We start from the raw sequence: 19469 nt of genomic DNA on the forward strand, positions 1-19469 counted from the left end.
CATCGTTTTCTAGAATTCTCCTCCTAAGGGTGCAAATAAGGGGTTGAAAGTTTGTATGGAAAAATCTTTAAATGGCTACCGATTTTTATAAAATTTGAAACTTAGACTCTTAAAAGTATTTAATTGAAAACACGTTTCATGGTTTTCTAGAATTCTCCTCCTAAGGGTGCAAATAAGGGGTTGAAAGTTTGTTTGGGAAAATTCTTAAATCGCCACCGATTTTCATAAAATTTGATATTTAGACTCTTAAAAATATTTAATAGAACATATGTTTCATGGTTTTCTAGAATTCACCCCCTAAGGGTGCAAATAAGGGGTTGAAAGTTTGTATGGAAAAATCTTTAAATCGCCACCGATTTTTATAAAATTTGAAATTTAGACTCTTAAAAATATTTCATTGAACACATGTTTCATGGGTTATTAGAATTCACCCTTAAATACGCAAGCGAAGCTGCGCGCGTCCGCTAGTGTAAAATATCGTTCGTAGGTATCTGTCAAAGTTACCCATATTGACTGTAACTCTGAATTTAATTTTTAATTTATTTTTGTAATAATTTTGACCATTTGATTTAAATTTGTATATTATTATAACAAAGAAATATTTCAATCTAAATTAAGCCACTTGTTTGTTATTCTCTTTTACTTTGTATGCTCAAAATGCAAACACACCTACGTTCTCGCCTACGTCACACGATGACCCTTGTTTACATATACTTATTAAAAAAATTAAATGGTAGGTAGTAACCATTATAATATGTATGCAATCACATATCCATATTGTTATTGTAGATATTAGATATCTAATACAGTATATTTATACCTATGTATATACACAGGTATAAATATACTAATATACCCACTAAAACCTAGTGTTAAGACACTCCGTTCCCCACTTTCCGCTGAATTCTGGAGGCATTGCATGATGAGTGGCCACTACTCCAGAGCGAAGAAGTGTAAATATACATTTAAATAAATATTTCATTACCGAGAGTTTTCCAGTCACACTTTGTAAACCTGATCCGCAAATAGCCTGATATACCAAATAAAGCCAAAATATTAATCATTATCATGAAATGCACGCATACATATATTTTGGTGCTCGTGCATGCATACAGGAAGAAGTTCGTTTTAAATTTACGTGAAAATAGAATTATACTTATCTATAATTACTATCTTTGAGAAGGAGTATTTTGAAAGATTGTCAAGAAAAAAGATATTAAGAAAATTACAATTACACATTTTAACTTAGATAAGAAAGTACAAATAGTAACCTCATTCGACAGCGCTTCTCCTAAAGCGTCCCTCATAAATCTATAATACGGAAACACACTTCCATAGCTCCTTGGAACTCTAAATGGTAGGACGAGAGGATTCCTTTCATTATAATCTGGCGAAGACGAGGGCCGGCCTCGGGTCCACCAAGATAACATTTCACTAGAATTTTAACTTACACATCCTCTCACTCGCATCACTATTTTATATTAGCATCAACTATTCTTCTTTTACACAACACAAAAGAAAGAAATTATTTTTTGTAATGATTTATCAAACGCGTGGGTAGACATGATAAAACTACGACAGTAAAAGGATCAGTCGCTCCTGCTGCCACAGCCGTTCTATATTATATTGATAAGAAGTGATTGAAGTAATATTATTAAATTACATAGTTCTTATCAGTTATCGGCGTGTTTACTGGGACGATACAGGTTTACTCATTGTCAACTTATATTTTTCATTAATTTAATATATAAATGTATAAGATTCTTAAAAAAATAAAATTTTTATAATGATATATTTTTATGATAATCTACCCTTGAAAGAAATAGGAAAATAAACTTAGACAATTAAATTACTAAAATGTACCTTAATAGTTTTTTATACAGGTAAGTAAAATCATTAAATCATACAGGTAAAAACTTTAAAGTGACGTGGAATAAGTTACGATAATAATAACTAGACAATTATACAAATCACACCAAAATATATATTTTTTTTTTCAGAATAATAATAGATATTATTTTTAAGAGTTTAATGTAAGTAGCAATTTGCAATATTAACAGACAGCGCCATCTATCAGAGAATGGCAAAGTTACTATGAAAACTGTGACCGCGCAAGCGCAACTGAAGCTCGACAGTATTTTGTTACAGATGGCGTTATATATATTTGTTTCTATTATAAAAATATAAATTTTGTCTAAGACATCCAAAAGTCTTCGCTTACGATTTTATACCTATATATTTTAAAGTTATTAAATTTGGCATGGTTCAAAAATATTTTATAACTCATTTATTTGCCATTCAATTTTAATATTAAATATTTCGTATAATATTTTTATTAAAAAAAAAATCGCGATTAATCACCAAAAAAAGTTATTTTATAAGTACCTATGTAACTAAAATGATAGAATATTAATATAAATTTATTGTTAACAAGTGAGTCACGTTTTTTTATTCAAATGTCAATTGCGACTTCTTGATATCTGTAATAGGCACAATTGAAACAACATAAATGAATAAATTAGCATAGTGGCTTTACAATAACTGCAAATACAATATAATTCAAGGCAAATATTTTGAACATGAACTCATAAATAAAATTAAATTAAACATACTCCTCGCTCCCTTTTTAAGTAACTTAGGAAGATTTTATTATTATAGAAATTTATTTTATTATATTATATACTTTCAAATAAATAGGCTACTAAACTAGATATTATTTCAAAACGTACTGCCAATTAATTTTAACCTTGCAGCCAGGAATCATTACAAATGCTCGCTTATCGTAATTAATGCCTTTTAAGAGAAATATTTATATTTATATGAGAATATGCTATTTATTAATAGCTGGATATGATAGCTAGATATTATATTTATAAAAAAAAACAATGAGATTATAGAACGTGGAATTCAAAAGTGTATATAATAAAAAATCGTGGACGAAACAATATGGCTACGAACATCTTCATCTTATATTTTGTAAATTATGTTACTTTTTACGATATTTACATTGTTTTATATCGAGATGATCCATTGTTTAGTTATGTTAAATATTTTAACATTTAAATCACTACGTGACTAGGTCCTTCGCATTACCTCCACCACATTCAATCACATACCTATTGTATATATTTTTTATGACAACTTATGAAATAGATAAGTGCTTTTTATCGTGATAAATGCATAGACGTAGGAAGGAGGGGAACCGGATGGTCCGTGCCCATCCCAGAAATTTTACTTTAACGTTAAATAAGAAACAAAAAAATAATTTAGTTTCGTAACTTTATTTTTAAACCAAGTTTAACACATATTATATTATTGTGTAATGAACCACATATTATATTATAATGTAATTGAGTACGTATTTCTATATTACACACACGAAGTGCAAGGTCTGGGAATACCAAGTTTTCCTAGTTCGTACACTTTTCTTCACTTTGTAATATTATGTAATATACCTACTAGATATTTTTGGTGCAGTGTTGTAACAGTAATAGAGAATGTGTTTAAGAATTTGAATATAGAATATTATTCCAATATAAATAACGTAAAGAATAATTTAAAATTGAACACTTTACATTCTTAAAGGATCTCTGAAATAGAGAACATAGAGCTTGTCATCTTTGAATTATCTATATGATAAAGTGCATTCGAATATATTTAAATCAACAGAAATTTAACAATGTCACAAGATTCCGATAAAAAGAAGATATATATCAATAATACTTTTATAAATAAAATATTACCTTATGTCGATCGGGACGGGTGTTAAAATAAAAATGCGCAAGTATCTTTTTGTACTTTCTATTAAAAGATATCTATGTATTTTTTATTCAATTAAAACAATAATAAAATATAATCAACTTTGAAGCATTAATTTTTTTACTATAATTTTTACTTGCTTAGAAACTTACTTTTTTACAAACAATTTATGCACAATAATGCCTTTATTATTTTTTTTATACATTTTAATGTATATCATACCTATTTTGAAAAATACAAAACATTTAAATATCTTGACCACGTGAGTGTCACATATGTTATTTCTTAAATCTTAATGATAAAGTAGCACTATGTAAAACGATGATCAATCTTGATATAAAAATAAAGGTAAATTCATTTGTCACTGCATTGACATCGTTTATTTTTATTTATGTTTTGAATAATATATTTACAATAATAAATATACTATATATATATTTATCGGTAGGTATAACAAATATCAAGTAGGCATATGTTATACCGACAAATATATGAGATCGCTAAAGACCATAATTCGGAACACTAAAACAACAATCAACTTTAATTAATCGTATCAAATCGTCTATACTTTTGTACAGACAACAAGAAAAGTAACAGTCTTGTTTTAGGCCAATACAGCGATACCGATTTAAAAAATAAAAAAATAAATTAGCTTTACGATTAAAAGCGGATAAAATTGAGAAAGTATCGGAATCGGAAGAAATTGAGTATATATGCAGGAAGAAGGCAAGTTATGTTAATTTTAAGCGACCTCTCGGTCAAACTTTACTTTTTAATAATTAAATCTAACAATTAGCTTTCATTCAATTTTACAAAAAAAAACGGTATAAATGTATCAAATAATAAGTCATGAGTGTTTAACTTTTATTAATAATTGTTTATTTATCAGTATAATAGAATAATAATTGCTTTTCTTAATAAAGAAATAGCCACTGAAATAATAAAAACACCGTTATATATATAAATATTCTTCATAAAATATAATATTGGGTTACCAATTTGAGGCAGCGAAAGTAAGTGTACCTACAACAAGGTTTTAAGTGCGAGCGTTAAGTGAACTGACGGCATAATAAAGTATTTGGTTACACGTGGAAATGTTTATAAGAGTTAAACAGTGGGAAAATGTTATCAATACAAAATGTGACTTTTAATTTATCGTTTAACATTGTTCTCAAAGTTTATACACTATAAATAAAATAACATTTAGAAACTAATGAAAACGATAAAATAGTAGTATATTAGTTATTCTTATTATTATCACCAGGCCGTCGCGTTGTGGCCTAAAACTTACTAATACTACTATTAATAACTAATTTCCGTACTACTAAAATAGAAGAATTTTAGTTCTACGGAATTGTCATCTATTACCTATGTACATTTCACATTGTAGGGCTCTACTAACGTTTGTTGTTTAATACCTGCACATACCTTTCTAGTTTAATATTATTTTACGCTATTACATAAAGTTGACTTTAGGCAAAGATACCATATAAGATCTTCCGAATGACATTGAAGAGCAAAATCGGATTATTACCTGCTTTGGAGCTTAATTTACAAATATCACATATATTTGGACAATTTTCCTGTATAATGAAGTCTTTTATAAAAAAGATTTTTAGTAAATTATAGGTACATGTTTTAAATTTGTATTTTAGGTACTTTAGAACATTAGGTACAATTAAACTCTTGTCAAAATCAAAATCTAAAAACATATAGTGTTAAAGATTAGTGTCGTGTCAAACTTGACAAAAAGAGTTAATTGATTCCCGATGAGAAGTTTAGAACAGAAAGCATTTTACCTAGAACCTGTTAAGCCGACAATGTCCTAATATGGACCGAGGATATTCCAACTAAAGGGACCGGTGTATCAACATTTTACTTAGAATACTATCAACACAAAGGAATCCAACAATTGGTGACAGGTACAAATATATATTTTATCGTACCTTTGTAAGACTATAATTTTGTGTTGACATAACGATTATTATCATTGAGTTTGTTTATTAAGGCGTTTTTAGTTGAGTCAAAAACTAAGTTAAAACAATAGTTAAAGAAATTGTCATAATTTACACCATCAGATAATACAACAATTTCAAAAATATAACAAGTTCAAAGATATATATGTACACGATCAAATAATATTGCCAATTAATTATGCTAGGTATCTATCTAATTTTCCTAAATAAATAAAAAATAAGCTTCACTCAGGTACCCAGAGGGAACTAGTGTTAAGACACTCCACTAGTGTTCCCCACTTTGTAATTATTATTCTAATCAAAAACTTATCGCAAAGCAACTGAGCAAAGCGCAATTATTACTAATAATAAGATATGAACGTATTTCTTTATTTGTATACATTTATTTTTATCTTTATGTTGTATCCTGCAGGGTAGGGAAAAAGAGAACCTGGGAACCTAGTGTTCAGAAACACTCAGTTCCCATTAAGAAGAAACTAATTCTGGAGACATTGCGTGATGGGAGGCGGAACTCACGAGGCTCATACATTTGTATACACATATATATATAAATTATAATTTAATCTAACATAAGGTGAATTCATAGCTATATATCTTGATGTTTAATATCTCGCGAAGGTCTTAAGAGATTAAGAGATAATAATACTAACAATGCCTATATTGATATTTATTTTATCATTAATTAGTCATTGTATTGTAAACAGCTCACCCGAATGAAAACATACTGACTGTTATAATATTACTTATCATTAATTATGAAATCACAACATACATGTAAGTAGCTTATGTCGATATTAAGATATCAAAATATATAAGATACTAGTGGACCCGAACGCGGCTGCGCCCGCTTGAACTATACGAATATTCATTAAATATATTTATGAAATTATTTTCAGTTTTGAATAGAGAGATGCGTTAAGCAAGCTCATTTTGGGTGACGTTTTCTAAGAACAAAGTTAAAGTTAACATGGCGGAATAAATTGCATTGCAATATGAGAAAAAAAAGTATCCTATGTTCATCCCGAGACCCTCAAGTATCTCTGTATGAGTATTTTATCACAATTTAATTAGTGGTTTGTCCCTGATTGCGTAAAAGACACAGACAGACAGACAGAGTTACTTTCAAATTTATAATATAGTTATGGATGTATACAATTAAAGAAAAAACAGATGTGCATGTTAATTGTTGCAAAAAAAACGTTTAAATCTTAAGAAATATGTTAACATCATAAATATCGCTTGTGATAACGCTAAGATATAGTGACCATAATGTTTGGTCAACATACACGTAAAATAAATGTGTACCATGCCACCAACATTTTTTACAGCTCTCGATTTTTAAAGCATTCTACCGAAGCGGCGTATAGTTTTATCTGTATATCTATAGATATAAATAAAATCTGATATTTTTCCCCAATTCTTCTATCGAAATCAGATAAACAATTATTATCCGATAAAGAGCTACTGTGGAAATCAAGATTTTACATGAAATATATCATAGGATTCAAATTAAAAATATAGTATATAAATCTATACTATTCTATTACATAAATAGAACTAGAGTAAATAGATGAAAAGTATTTCTTTACTGTCTACGTCTTCTATGATATTATATAAAATAGTTGTAACATGTACATACGATAGATGAATTCCAGCTTAACTTATGTTAGAAAAACATATTACAAACAAAAATAAACTTTATGGTAGTTTTCTAAGCATCAAACCTTCAAACACTTAGAATGTTTATGATAAAACTTTTAGCATATTCAATTTCAATGTTTTTATATCGAATAGTACATAGCTACGTACCGTTAGATTTGTGAGATCTGTCTAGATAGAATAAATTTCGATAAGTAATCAATAAAAATAACTGTAACAATATTAAAAATATATTGTCTTTAAAAAAACATAGAGTCGAATTGATAACCTCCTTTTCTTACAGAAGTCGATTAAAAAGATTGCTAGCCCAATAGTAGCTTTAAGTTTGGGCCAATCTAACAACTTCTTAGGATATGTCGGAATTTTTGGGCATAAGCGTATATCGGGAGCTCTCAGCTCAGCCCAGAAGATTAATTTCTACAATATTAAATATTGTAAATGCAAAAGTTTGTTTGTATTTTACGCTTAAACTATTCAACTTATCCAATTCAAATTTTGTTCACATATTTTTAAAAGTACATGAAGTTATCAGTCAAGGACAGATGATACTACAAAAAACAGTACATAATATTAAAAAAAGGCAACGAGCCGCAAGTAACACTTAATATGTTGTAACTATTTTATGTTATTAAAAAGAATTTAAAAATACAAATCCCACTAAAAACGGTATTAAAATTCGTTGAGTGGTTTTAGCTAACATTATTATGTAGATACTTTCGGTATTCGTACATTTAGAAGTCGTCATTTCATTCATTCGCCTGTGGTTACCTGGGATTTGGGAATGTCAAGAAATCTACTAGGCACATTTCTACTGGACCCATCATTGCTGGCTAAGTTAGTACCTAAGCGCTACCCAGCTATATCGTGATCTAGGCAATCGACTAGCACACGATCTAGAATGAATCTCGATATAAATTTATTGATACATACGTATGTGAATATGTCGATACGTAATATAGAATCGGGTAGATAAGGCACAGATGCCAATGTTCAACGTTGGCACTTTTAACAGAAAACAGTGATATGACGACGATGACGAATACCTACTTCTCTGAAATTATAACAATTATCGCCCATATTTAATTTTGACAATGTTTATATTGTTAAAAATATTTCTTTAGTGGTCTTACAATTGATAAAATAACATTAGGCGCTGGTCCTAAGTATTTTTGTGGGCGATATCGATAGGTTCATTTGTGTTATATAAAAATATTTTTTTGCTTATACTCTCGAAATTTATATACATATAAGGCTTTCCTTAAAACTATTGATATTTTAAAACTAATTCAACGCAGTAAAATTTAAATCAGATTTGTCGCAATATTTTATTCGTCACCTTTTAGTACCTAGTCTCTAACTGCTCACTTCTAACATTATGTAACAATTTCATGACATTCCTTCAAAATTTGTTATCTTTATGTAGGGTACTTTGATTGTTTTATTTTTACTGTCATAGTATCATTCACGCCTATCATATAAGTGATAGAGTGATAAACACTACATTATATTTTTTATAAAGTTTAAAAGGTGTATACTACTTAAGCAACTCTTCACTGCGCACGTTTCTCTCAAGCTGTCGCTGTTAAGGCCAATAGGGCTCAAAGCATTAACCTCATGGTCGAAAAAAAAAGCACGCGTTTCTCTTCTGCTAGACACAGGTTTAACAGCCATATAAAAATACGGCTCTACCTTCACACTGCAAATACTAGTCAAAAGGTTATATTAACCTTTTTGTTTACCATATTTTATAAGAGAAAATAACAAAAGATATTTTTAACATTAACTGGTTATTGAAATATAAATAATTCTTAATCCCCACCTACCCTTCAGATTTATATTTACTTCAAAGCAGAAAAGGTAATAGGTATATTATAAATGGGGTTTAATTTATTAAACAGTATAAAAAGATATAAAATATTATACATAAGCTAACAAGCTTAGTAGATTTTATGTTTTCCTGTTAGAAAATGTAGCGTCAATATAATATTTTATTTCTCAACATAATTACCAGTAACTAATAGATAATTACTTTTTAGATATGCACATAAATTCTCATATATTTAAATGTATTTTGAAATAATAAGTAGGTATAAGAGTTGTTTTGGTTTTTAAATAATAAGGATAGGACAAGAGTGTGGAACGAGAAATTCGCATAAAATACAGACAACAAAACATTGTGTATTGTTCTTTCGTAGATTTCGTAGATTGTAAAGAGTACATCTTTAATTGGCAAGATTACAATACAATATGCATCATTTTGATTGAGTCATTCTCCTCACACAGAAGTTGACATTAATTATGCACAGCTGCAATATTTTATTACTTACTTATGTGTTCAATAAAAATAGGTATTATAGTGAAGTAAAACGTATCTCTTCATTTTATTACTGTTATACAGGCATGAAGCACAAAGTGTGACTGTATACACGACTAGTTGTGGGTTCGAGCTCTACTCGAGGTAATGAAATATTTATTTAAATTTATATTTTCTTTTCTTCGCTCTGCTGTCGAGGGAAAAGGCGGCGTTTAGTTCCGCCACTCAACACGCAATGCCTCCAGAATTCGGAAGAAATTGTGGAACAGAGTGTATTAACACTAGGTTCTCTGTACCTACTCAGCTGTGTGCGTGATACAGCGTGAAGCTGTTTTTTTTTTAGAATACATAATATATTCTTACAGAAGTAGTATAGCAATATTTTGTATTACAATGTTATTTTTAAAAGTTTATCGTGTCTAGAATTAGTAGGTATGGCGGCACTGAGGAACCTTTCTTTAAGAAGTCCAAGGTTGAGGACTACACAAAGCCTGAACGTAAATGCCTTAGTAAAGCTTAACAAGAACTTTCATATGTAAAGGTTTTAAAATTATAAATTAATGTTGTCGTTGTGGCGCAGTTTGAGTATTTAGGTGTAGACGCGATACTTGTGGGCTCGATCTCTCTCTTCGAATATTTAAACTATTTTCATTTATCCACTCTACACAAGCGCGGTGTTCAATTCTGCCACTCAATAAGCAAAAAAATGCATACTAAGCAAAATTAACAAGCTTTTTTGCTGTGCTATAACACATTTTTAAAAATGTATGTAAAAATGTACCTACGTATACAGAAAAACTACTAAATATTAAGTCAGGAAAATTAAGTTTACTACAAAAGCCAAATAAAATATAACATTCCTTTAATATTACCCAACTTGTAACTAAATGATACCATTAAAAATTATATACATATCTATGTACATATAAAATAATTTTATCTGTAATTTTATTACGAACCGTGACATAATATTAATAAAACCTTGAATCGTTACAAGAAAAATTAAATAATAAAAAATGTGTAGAGACGGTAAGTTCTTTTTTGTATTATTTATAATATTTATTTTTTATCCGCATTTTTTCACCCGTTTCCCACATATTGCAGATAATGCAGAGAAAACCTCGATTTGAGTTGGTTCTTTAATTATATTAATTTGATTAAATAAACACATTTGTTCAGTAAAATTAATACCTAATACCTATATAACGTTTACGGGCAAGTTTTATTGAATTGGAAAAAGTAGACCAAGGTTACAGAGACAAAGAGAATCAGCCAAAAACTATCATTGTCATTTATTTACAAATCAAGTAGACGATTAAACATTTTTTGTCTGGGTCATTGTCAAACTTTTTAACTTTTAATATAATAGTAAGAGGTACGTTTGTAATTTAATAATGTCATATCTACGTACATACGAGTACATAATTATGTATAACTCGCCTCAGTGTCATTTCTATGCTTACAGCAGATTGTTAAATAAGTATAAATTATATTTACAGTAGTTTTTGAAATAAAAAGATTTTATATTTGTTTAAAATTTTTGATAACAGCTATTTTTCTGATCTTATTTTGGTAATTGCACCAACTTTAGGGTGATGTAGAGTTTATTCGATCGAAATTACCATATTAGGATTTGAGAGTTAGAGATATAGGAATAAAATTTGATTCAGTTCGGTAACGGCACAATGCGTGTTCCATGCAAATATTCAAAATATAAAACAAAACAGCAAAAGATAAATGTCTTAACTACCTCTTGGGGTTTGTGCGGTTCGCTGCCCCAAATGTCTCTCCAGTGGATGAGATGATGAAGGTGATTCATATAATTGTGATGACGGCCATCGCGTTTCTTGCGGGAGTCAGTGGGTGAAGGTGGTGCAGTGAGCGACTGTCGCCGTCCACTGCCCATTGCCATCACAATAGGAGGTTGTTGTAAATTGAGTAGCCTTTCAGTTTCTGGTTCATCAGATGACATACTGTCCGTAAGCAATCGAGCGGATCTCGATGCATCTTTATTTAAACTATATTGAGAGTCTTTCCTCTTCATTTTGTTAAATATACAACACCGATGAAACAAAATGCTAATACGAACGCTACGTAAAGAACAACATTTCGCGAAGTTTTGATAAGCGCGGTTTGACAATCGAGTGGCGGGCGTCTGGCGCGGGCGACGCCAGATACGGACTGCGGCGCGAGACGACGTTAGCGAAAACACGTGTGTGAAGGAGATTGAACGCTAAATCACAGGACAATCGCTAACGTTTTTCTCTAAAAAAAGCAATGGTATTTTTAAAGAATTAAAATTACTTTTTATATTAACATATTTATGATAGGATAAATATGTAATATAAGACATAAGATACATTTTATGTTAAAGTTATTTTTAATCATGTTTAAAAATAATGATATATTCCTTTTTTTTTTTTCAAATGAAAAATTTTGAAATGGGTTGTGGAGTAGGGGCACAAAGGTATGTTTGTAATAGTTCAACAGCCACTCAAGGGAATGAATCGTTGTTTTTTAATATTTTTATTTCTTCGCTCTGGCCCCAAGACAAAAGAAATGTGTTGAGGTTTGCCATTCAACACGCAATATCTCGAAAAATACAGCAGAAAGTGGCGAACAGAATGTCTTAACATTTGGCTCCCTCTGCCTACCCTACTGTACGCTGTTGAATTTTTTATTTTTTTTAATTTTGTAAATACTAATAATTAATAATTAAAATTTCTCATATCTCACTTTAAAATAAAAAACAAGATAAAATAATTCGTTTTTATAATAATGAAGCAGAAAATCTCTTATTACTAGTGTTTAATTAAATAATACATTAATTTATATCGCTAATTAATACAATCATTTTGTGGGCCATCTACTCTCTATCAAACAAACAATATTTATAAACTATATGTGGGCTATCAAAAAATATTTATAAACCATTTTATAAATTACTATTTCTGTAAAAATATTATATTTTCTAGAGGTTTAAAAAAAATAACTATAATAACAGCAAATTATAAACAGTAACATAAAAAAGTAAATAAAATGGTGAAAATTATTAAAAATAAAAATATTTTAATGGTATTTCATTAATTTAGGCTAGGACAGCATCTAACTGTATCTGTAACAGGTGTGAGTTCATTACCCCATCTGTTTTCTGTCATTTTCTTTCCTCTCACACTCTGGTTTAACAAGGTTGTGTATTAGGTACTCTAGACCTTAGTAGAGAGAAGTAGAGACTGGAGTGTCCCAATACTATGTTCTGTTAGTGAGCTGTGCTAGTGTGATAGTAAAGCAAATTAAATAGATATAAAAGAAAATTAAAAAATAAGTTAGAGATAAAATATTTGTGTATTACCATGATATTGCGTTAACACTATTGTTATAATATTGCGTCAAGTTACAAATATTGTAATAAGCTAGTTAAGAAAAATATTTTTGTAAAATCTTTCCTTCTAAAAATATTATTATAATGCACGAAATATATTAAATCTCATATGATCAAATTTAAAATCCGAGAAATTACTGTAATGGGTTATCGACTCATACTTACTTGAACTCTATCTTTTTAAGATCGTTGCTGGATGCTATCTAACTTCAGCTCTACATGACATATATTTCACCAACACTAAACGTTACTTCACATTACACATGGTAATTATTTACCATTATTTTTTGTGACAAGAGCGACAAACTCTATAAATTATAATAAAAATAACAGAGCTAAATGCACAAATGACAATTAGAAGTCAATGTCAATTTTAATTATGATTCGTACATGACATTGACATTGACATTTCTATTTACAAACATTAGTAAATTGTCACAACGTCAAGTCTAGCCGAAACCAAACAGTCTACGTTCAATTAAATTATTTAACATTGTATTTTTTTATAAATCAACACGCATATAAGATACATGAATGGAATTTGATTCTTAGGAATTATAACTTTGAATTTTTTCATTATTTATCTTACGCTCAATAATTTAAACTTAATAAAGTTCGTTAATAAAATACGGTAATATGTCATTTTAGTCAATCATATATTATATATATGGTTGGCTGACAACCACAGAATACTTAAAAGCTGGCGAAGTGATTAGTGCTCACAGAACACATTTAGTGTTAGTGCTCAACTGGCACGGTCGAAACGCCATAAATTAAGAACTTAACTGAACTGATCAAGTGCTGACAACACTGAAAACTTGTCAGTGTCACTTTTTGTTGTTACGTACGATTCTCTCTGGAGTTTGGTAATTGGTTGGATATCAATGAAAAAATTAAAAGTAAAAAATCATCGTTAATACTCTGAAAAAAAATATACTAATATTTATTGATATGCTAAGAAAAAGAATATATCTGCATTAAGAACCTATTAGACTTGTGTTTTAATTTATGAACCATTAACTAAATTACACTTCATAGAATTTTAGGCCGGTTAAATTTATAAATAAGTGGTACATCATGGCATGTGATATTATGGTATTATTGTTTAAATAATTATTAATATTTTTTTATTTCGTATTAGTAATATTGTCACGATTAAAAATATTAATTTCTTCGTTTCAGACTCAATTTTACTCTTGCTTAAATTTGCCACTACATGAAAGAATTTTGGAATTGACTACGCTTATTGATCGAGCTAGTCCCAATAAAGATTTGCAAGCAATATTTCCTCAGCTTGTAAGTAATATTTTTGCACCTTATGGGCAAAATGGATGGAACTTAAGACAAATTACATTTGAAACAAACAGGTACGAATATCAGACTTTACTGAGTTTTTTGGAACCACTCGGACCGATGTTTCGTCTTTGTTACAAACTATTGTCTGATCCACAACTGAAGTATAATCTTCCATTAAACACTCTTCCTGTGAGTAGTATTTGTACATTTATATATAGTTTGGTATCATACAATTGTGTGTGGCTATAATTACTAATAAAACCCAAAATTCTAGATAGACCTACAGATAACTCTTGAAAGAGGGAGATGTCCACAGTTTTATGCAGATCTGCTAGCTACAGACTCCCAATCAATGAATGTAGTGGCACTTGCTTTGAGTATCCTTTTAAACTATATTTTAATTCCTTTATGTTAAAACTTTTATATTCAACTCTTCTTTTGCTGCTGTCAAGAATTTTGAAAATAAAAAAATATTTCTGTGTAAAAAAACTACCATATGGGGCTTTCTGTGTGAAGCAGACAAGTAAAAAATATTGAGGTCTCTGATTTTTGTTATCTTTTTAATTTGGTTATAAAAAACTATATGGATCCTCAATACAGTTGTTTAGATATAGGAGTTATAGGGGTCAAAGTTACTGGTATCCACCAGTCACTGGCTGGTGGTGCTCTGTTTGATTGTGGGTTTAATCTTGAACTGGAGGAAATGATTATATGTTTTTTTTCATTTCTCCTGTCTTGTAGCATCAATACTTTTTTTTTTGGAATTCAAGTAAGATTTGAAACTATTTTGTACTTTTACATATATTTTCTAATTTCTCTACATATAATATCAGATCCTTTTGATTATTATATATTTCACTTTGCACTGTACTTAGTGAATAATAACCAAAATAAAGCCTTGTGGGAGAATTGGAATAGTGTATATTTTGCATTAGCTTGTGATTATCTGTTGAATTTTTTACCATCGGATCCAAATATTCCAGTTTTACCACATATCCCTCATTACACTGGAAAGGTACCAATGGCTGCACCTCTTCAAACTGCAAATAGGTAATTAGCAAATTACTAGCTTAGCTTCTCAAGTTAAATAGGCCAAATACAGTTTCAAAACACTTGTTTGTCTACTTTTCATCTATATTTGAGGCTATGGAGTGATTGGGGATGTGAAAAAAATTAATTCCAAGTGAGGATCAAACCCCCAATCATTGCATTAATAGTCAGATTTTGTTCCAATACACTACAATGGGCTTGTAGCAAACCACATACTTCAACATAAAAATTAAGTTTGACTCTTTTGTGTGTATTTTTATATTTTTGTGTGTGTAACAAATATTTTTTTCTAGACCCCTGTATTCTCCATCATTATTATTAATACCTGATTTATCTGGTATGAGCAACCAGCATAGCACTTCTCAGACTCAGTCTAGAAATGAAGTTTGGAGATCTGAAACTGTGTTACAAGTTTTTCTTGATTTATGGATGAGTGTTGAACAGTTTAGCAATCGAAACCTTGAGGTATTGTATATTTGTGACATTATATTGATTGTTAATATATATGTATAAAAAATATACATTCTTTCGGCTTTCTACTCTGATAAAAAATAAAGTAATTCTTTTCACCTAAAAGTACTCACTTTATGTTTAACTGTATGCTAAATCAATTATATATTTTTAGATATATGACCGCAATTATTGCCCAGCAAATTCAAGCCCTGAAAGAGTTAGAATAGTGCGAGTTTTAGTCAAACATATACATTCATTTTCTGCAAAATATAATTCAGACCCAGCTATTAGATCATCTGCATTAAGAAAATATGCAAGGCAAATCATGTGTTCCAGAGCATATCATTATATTAAAAACTTAGTGATGACTTGGCCATTAGATGCGTCATTTAGGCTTGTAATGGAATTGTGGCTCAGTCTAATTCAACCCTGGAGGTATACTAACAGCAGTATAACTCAAGATAGGTAATTATTTTAACCATTTAGATTTTTTTTTTAAATTCCTTTTTATTCCTGCAATCTGCCCTTCTATCTCGTAGCATTTGTCGTGCATGTAGTATCTTTTGTAATACTCCTTCACATCCATATAATGTGAAGAAGTATTACAAAAGATACTATTTTATGATAAGAGAAGATCCTGGGGAGTTCTGCGCTTTATACTTTTGAAGACGCGAGTGGGCTTCATTCAGTCGCAAACATTTGGGTGCCTTTTCAAGCGACGGGTAGATTTAATTATTGACGCTATATCTTTTATGTAGTAGACAAAGCAGAGAAAACCTAGTGTTAATGTTTCGAGACATTTTGCATTGTTATCAAAGTAAGGAAAACAAAAATATTTCTTTCCCTGCGAATGGAACCCGCAACAGTCACGCATACATTAGACTCTGTACCACTAAGTCATTCAATTAATATAAAACTGTATTTATTTCTACATTCAATACATCCTTCTGTTTTATATATCAATTATTATGTATGTTATACAGATTTCCGGCTAGTAACCAAGAGGAAGGTAACAGTGGTACATTAGATGCAAGCTACACTCAATTCATTGCTGAAAACTTTCCTTCTTACACTTGCATATTTCAATTAGTCTTACCAAGGTTCATGAGGTTGGACTTGTCGGCATACAAAAACGCAGTTATGTTATTCCGACTAGGCAAAGTAAGTACTTTTCATTAATCTTTGAATAAAATATACAAATTTATGTATAAATTATGTCCATTTATAAAGGTATTTCACTCCACCTTTTTATAAAATAATTAATAATTGAAACTGATCAGATCTTCCAACCTTCACATAATTTTCAGCTGAATCTTATTAGTAACTTAACTTTTTTAGGTATTTTCTCAACAACATTTGGTGCCAATTCTACTTAACTTAGAAAAAGCGATAAGGGATAATGTATCTGGGTTACAAACTCTCGACAACAGCTATAACAACTCTAACTTAGACCAAAGGTACTTTAAAATATTTTAAGTTACTTAAATTTGCTAAAATAATAACAAAAATAATAACTTAGATGTAGTATATACTAAACAGTTAAAAGATTTTAAAATTTGAAAGCAACTACAGTATAGTAAAATAATGTATAAAAACAAAGTACATACTATATATAAAGGTCATTGTGACACAGCGGTACAGTGTCTGATTGTACACATAACGGTTGTGGGTTAGATTCCCCATATCAAGGTAATAAATTGGGTTCATTTACTCGATTTGGTAATAGGACTAAGCACACCATTTAGTTCCGCTACCTAATAAGCAATATCTCTAAAATTCGACATGGTACTTAGTTTTTCCACTCACTAACCTTAGGTTCCCAGACAAGAGTCTGTAAGTGACACGAGTGTTAAGAAACACCTGATTCAAATAAATAATAAATTATAAATCTCCAAGTCTCAAATTGATATATTTTTAGCTACACATACAATGGGATTGCTTTAAACAAGTGGGTGGCAATAGCTAAACAAGCTATATCAGAATTAAACATGACGGCCACTTTTGAGTACGACCCTGTCTGGAGCGACAGTAAAAAGAATTTTACATTAGATTTTGTAAAGAGAATACTATCTGCAAAACATGCCGCAGATAAAAATTTAGAAAATTACGTCGATAGATTGAGCCAGCAAAATAAAGGTAATCATTAATATTTTTTATATATGTACATATATGTACATGCTTTTTTATTTTCTATCCATACTTTTTTTCATACTCTTTTTTAATGCCAAATATTTCTTTTTTACATTTAACTAATAAAATTGGGTTATTTATTTAAGGAATCTGGAATTCTTTAAAACACTGGCTCATGATTGGAAATACAGAAGAGGAAGCTATGATGTTGGAAGAATATAAGAAAGTTCCTAATTACTTAACAAGCTGTGTTAATTTCTTCACTAACATATTTGGGGTATGATTACAATTATGTTTCCATATTCTTATAATTATATTTTTGCTCTTAATATTCTAGTGTAATTTTATATACTTCTAGTTAAATGAAAATATGCTGCTGCCTTTAGAAACAGAGGTAATGGACAATTCTGCTGAACATTCATCATTAGCAAATTCCAATAACTTTAATCTTTCTATTGCACAAAAAGTAAGTGTGAACATTTTGTTGTGTTTCTAGATTATATTGTAAAAACATTATTTTTAATTGTATATTTATTGTTTTAGCTTAGGAATAAACCAACTGGGGTTCAATATATGGGAGATCCTGATCTGATGCCAATAATGTCTTATGAAAACACAATATTAGTAAGGATTTTATACCAAATAACAACGAGACTGAATGAGATGGTTTGTAATGTATATTATTACTTTATATTATAAAGTAGAATATTGTAATAAAATTCTCAATCATCTTTTCTAAGCTTCATGCTATATCCCGCATATAGCAGAATAAGCATAGGCAATCTAGTGTCAAGACGCCATTCTCCACATTTGCCCAACTTAAGAGACATTGCTTGATTTATGGAGGAGCTCAACGGCGCACTGTCTTATGACCGAAGGGAGGAAATGAAAATGATTCATTCTCCAGTGGGAATTGAATCCACAACTGTCGCGGTTACAGTCAAAACACTGTCCTGCTACGCCACGATGACTTAAATCGTAATATAACTTAATTTCAGTATGGAGAAGAATTTACAAAGCTATGGAGAAGAAACGACTTATTAGGGTACATAATGCGTGAAGTGTTACAAAAGCCTTTAACAATACAAACGTATGTGAAAGATGAGAGCTATCACCAGAACATAGTGTACCGGGACCTTCCCCCAAGACTATCGTTGCGCCGCCTGGCTTCACATGTGCTTGTTGTATGGATTACCTTAGGATATATTATGTTTAGAATGTTATCTTATAATGGAATATTCTATGCCTTTTTTCTTATTATGATGTGGTCTATTTATATAATCTCCAGAGCCTCTTTTAAAATATTAAGAATAATAAATGAATGATACATTGTGAATAAATTTATTTTGGCAATTTTTTCTGGTATTTTTTTTTCTTATACTTTAGATTTCTTTTCAAAATTTGAAATCTTATATAGTTGGAATTATCCAATCTATTTTTTATGATTATG

The 19469-nt window shown here is 29.7% G+C and overlaps 2 protein-coding genes across 4 annotated transcripts in view; one reads left to right on the forward strand and one right to left on the reverse strand.

Annotated features, from left to right (window-relative positions):
* Arms (Ankyrin repeat-rich membrane spanning) overlaps positions 1–13450 on the reverse strand; it is a 36795-nt gene extending 23345 nt beyond the window's left edge. Inside the window, exon 1 of one of the 3 annotated variants that reach the window (XM_085205360.1) lies at positions 13256–13450. Coding sequence is in view for 2 of the 3 variants with exons in the window: in XM_085205355.1 (XP_085061481.1) it covers positions 11459–11752 (294 nt within the window). In the remaining variant the exon portion in view is untranslated. Of the gene's footprint in view, positions 1–1271; positions 1629–11458; positions 11894–13255 lie in introns of those variants that run through there. The other 2 variants (XM_085205355.1, XM_085205356.1) reach the window with 2 other exon arrangements.
* A 466-nt stretch (positions 13451–13916) lies between these two features.
* Positions 13917–19376, forward strand: LOC146527629 (sphingomyelin phosphodiesterase 4). Its single transcript, XM_085205364.1, has 13 exons — positions 13917–14185; positions 14273–14575; positions 14661–14763; positions 15220–15436; positions 15730–15901; positions 16062–16354; positions 16873–17050; positions 17228–17346; positions 17808–18025; positions 18166–18296; positions 18378–18485; positions 18563–18685; positions 19018–19376. Exons 1-13 carry the CDS (start codon positions 14168–14170, stop codon positions 19342–19344), a joined length of 2310 nt encoding a protein of 769 aa, XP_085061490.1. The 5' UTR covers positions 13917–14167; the 3' UTR covers positions 19345–19376.
* Positions 19377–19469: the final 93 nt, after the last annotated feature.

The sequence above is a fragment of the Heliconius melpomene genome, chromosome 20, assembly GCF_056956725.1.
Source record: "Heliconius melpomene rosina isolate 202511_hmr_F chromosome 20, ASM5695672v1, whole genome shotgun sequence".
Classification (NCBI taxonomy): domain Eukaryota; kingdom Metazoa; phylum Arthropoda; class Insecta; order Lepidoptera; family Nymphalidae; genus Heliconius; species Heliconius melpomene.

Coding starts and splice junctions, on each gene's coding strand:
- LOC146527629 (XM_085205364.1), top strand. Junction 18,026..18,165: donor ATTGAGCCAGCAAAATAAAG/GTAATCATTAAT, acceptor TATTTATTTAAG/GAATCTGGAATTCTTTAAAA. Junction 18,486..18,562: donor ATCTTTCTATTGCACAAAAA/GTAAGTGTGAAC, acceptor TTATTGTTTTAG/CTTAGGAATAAACCAACTGG.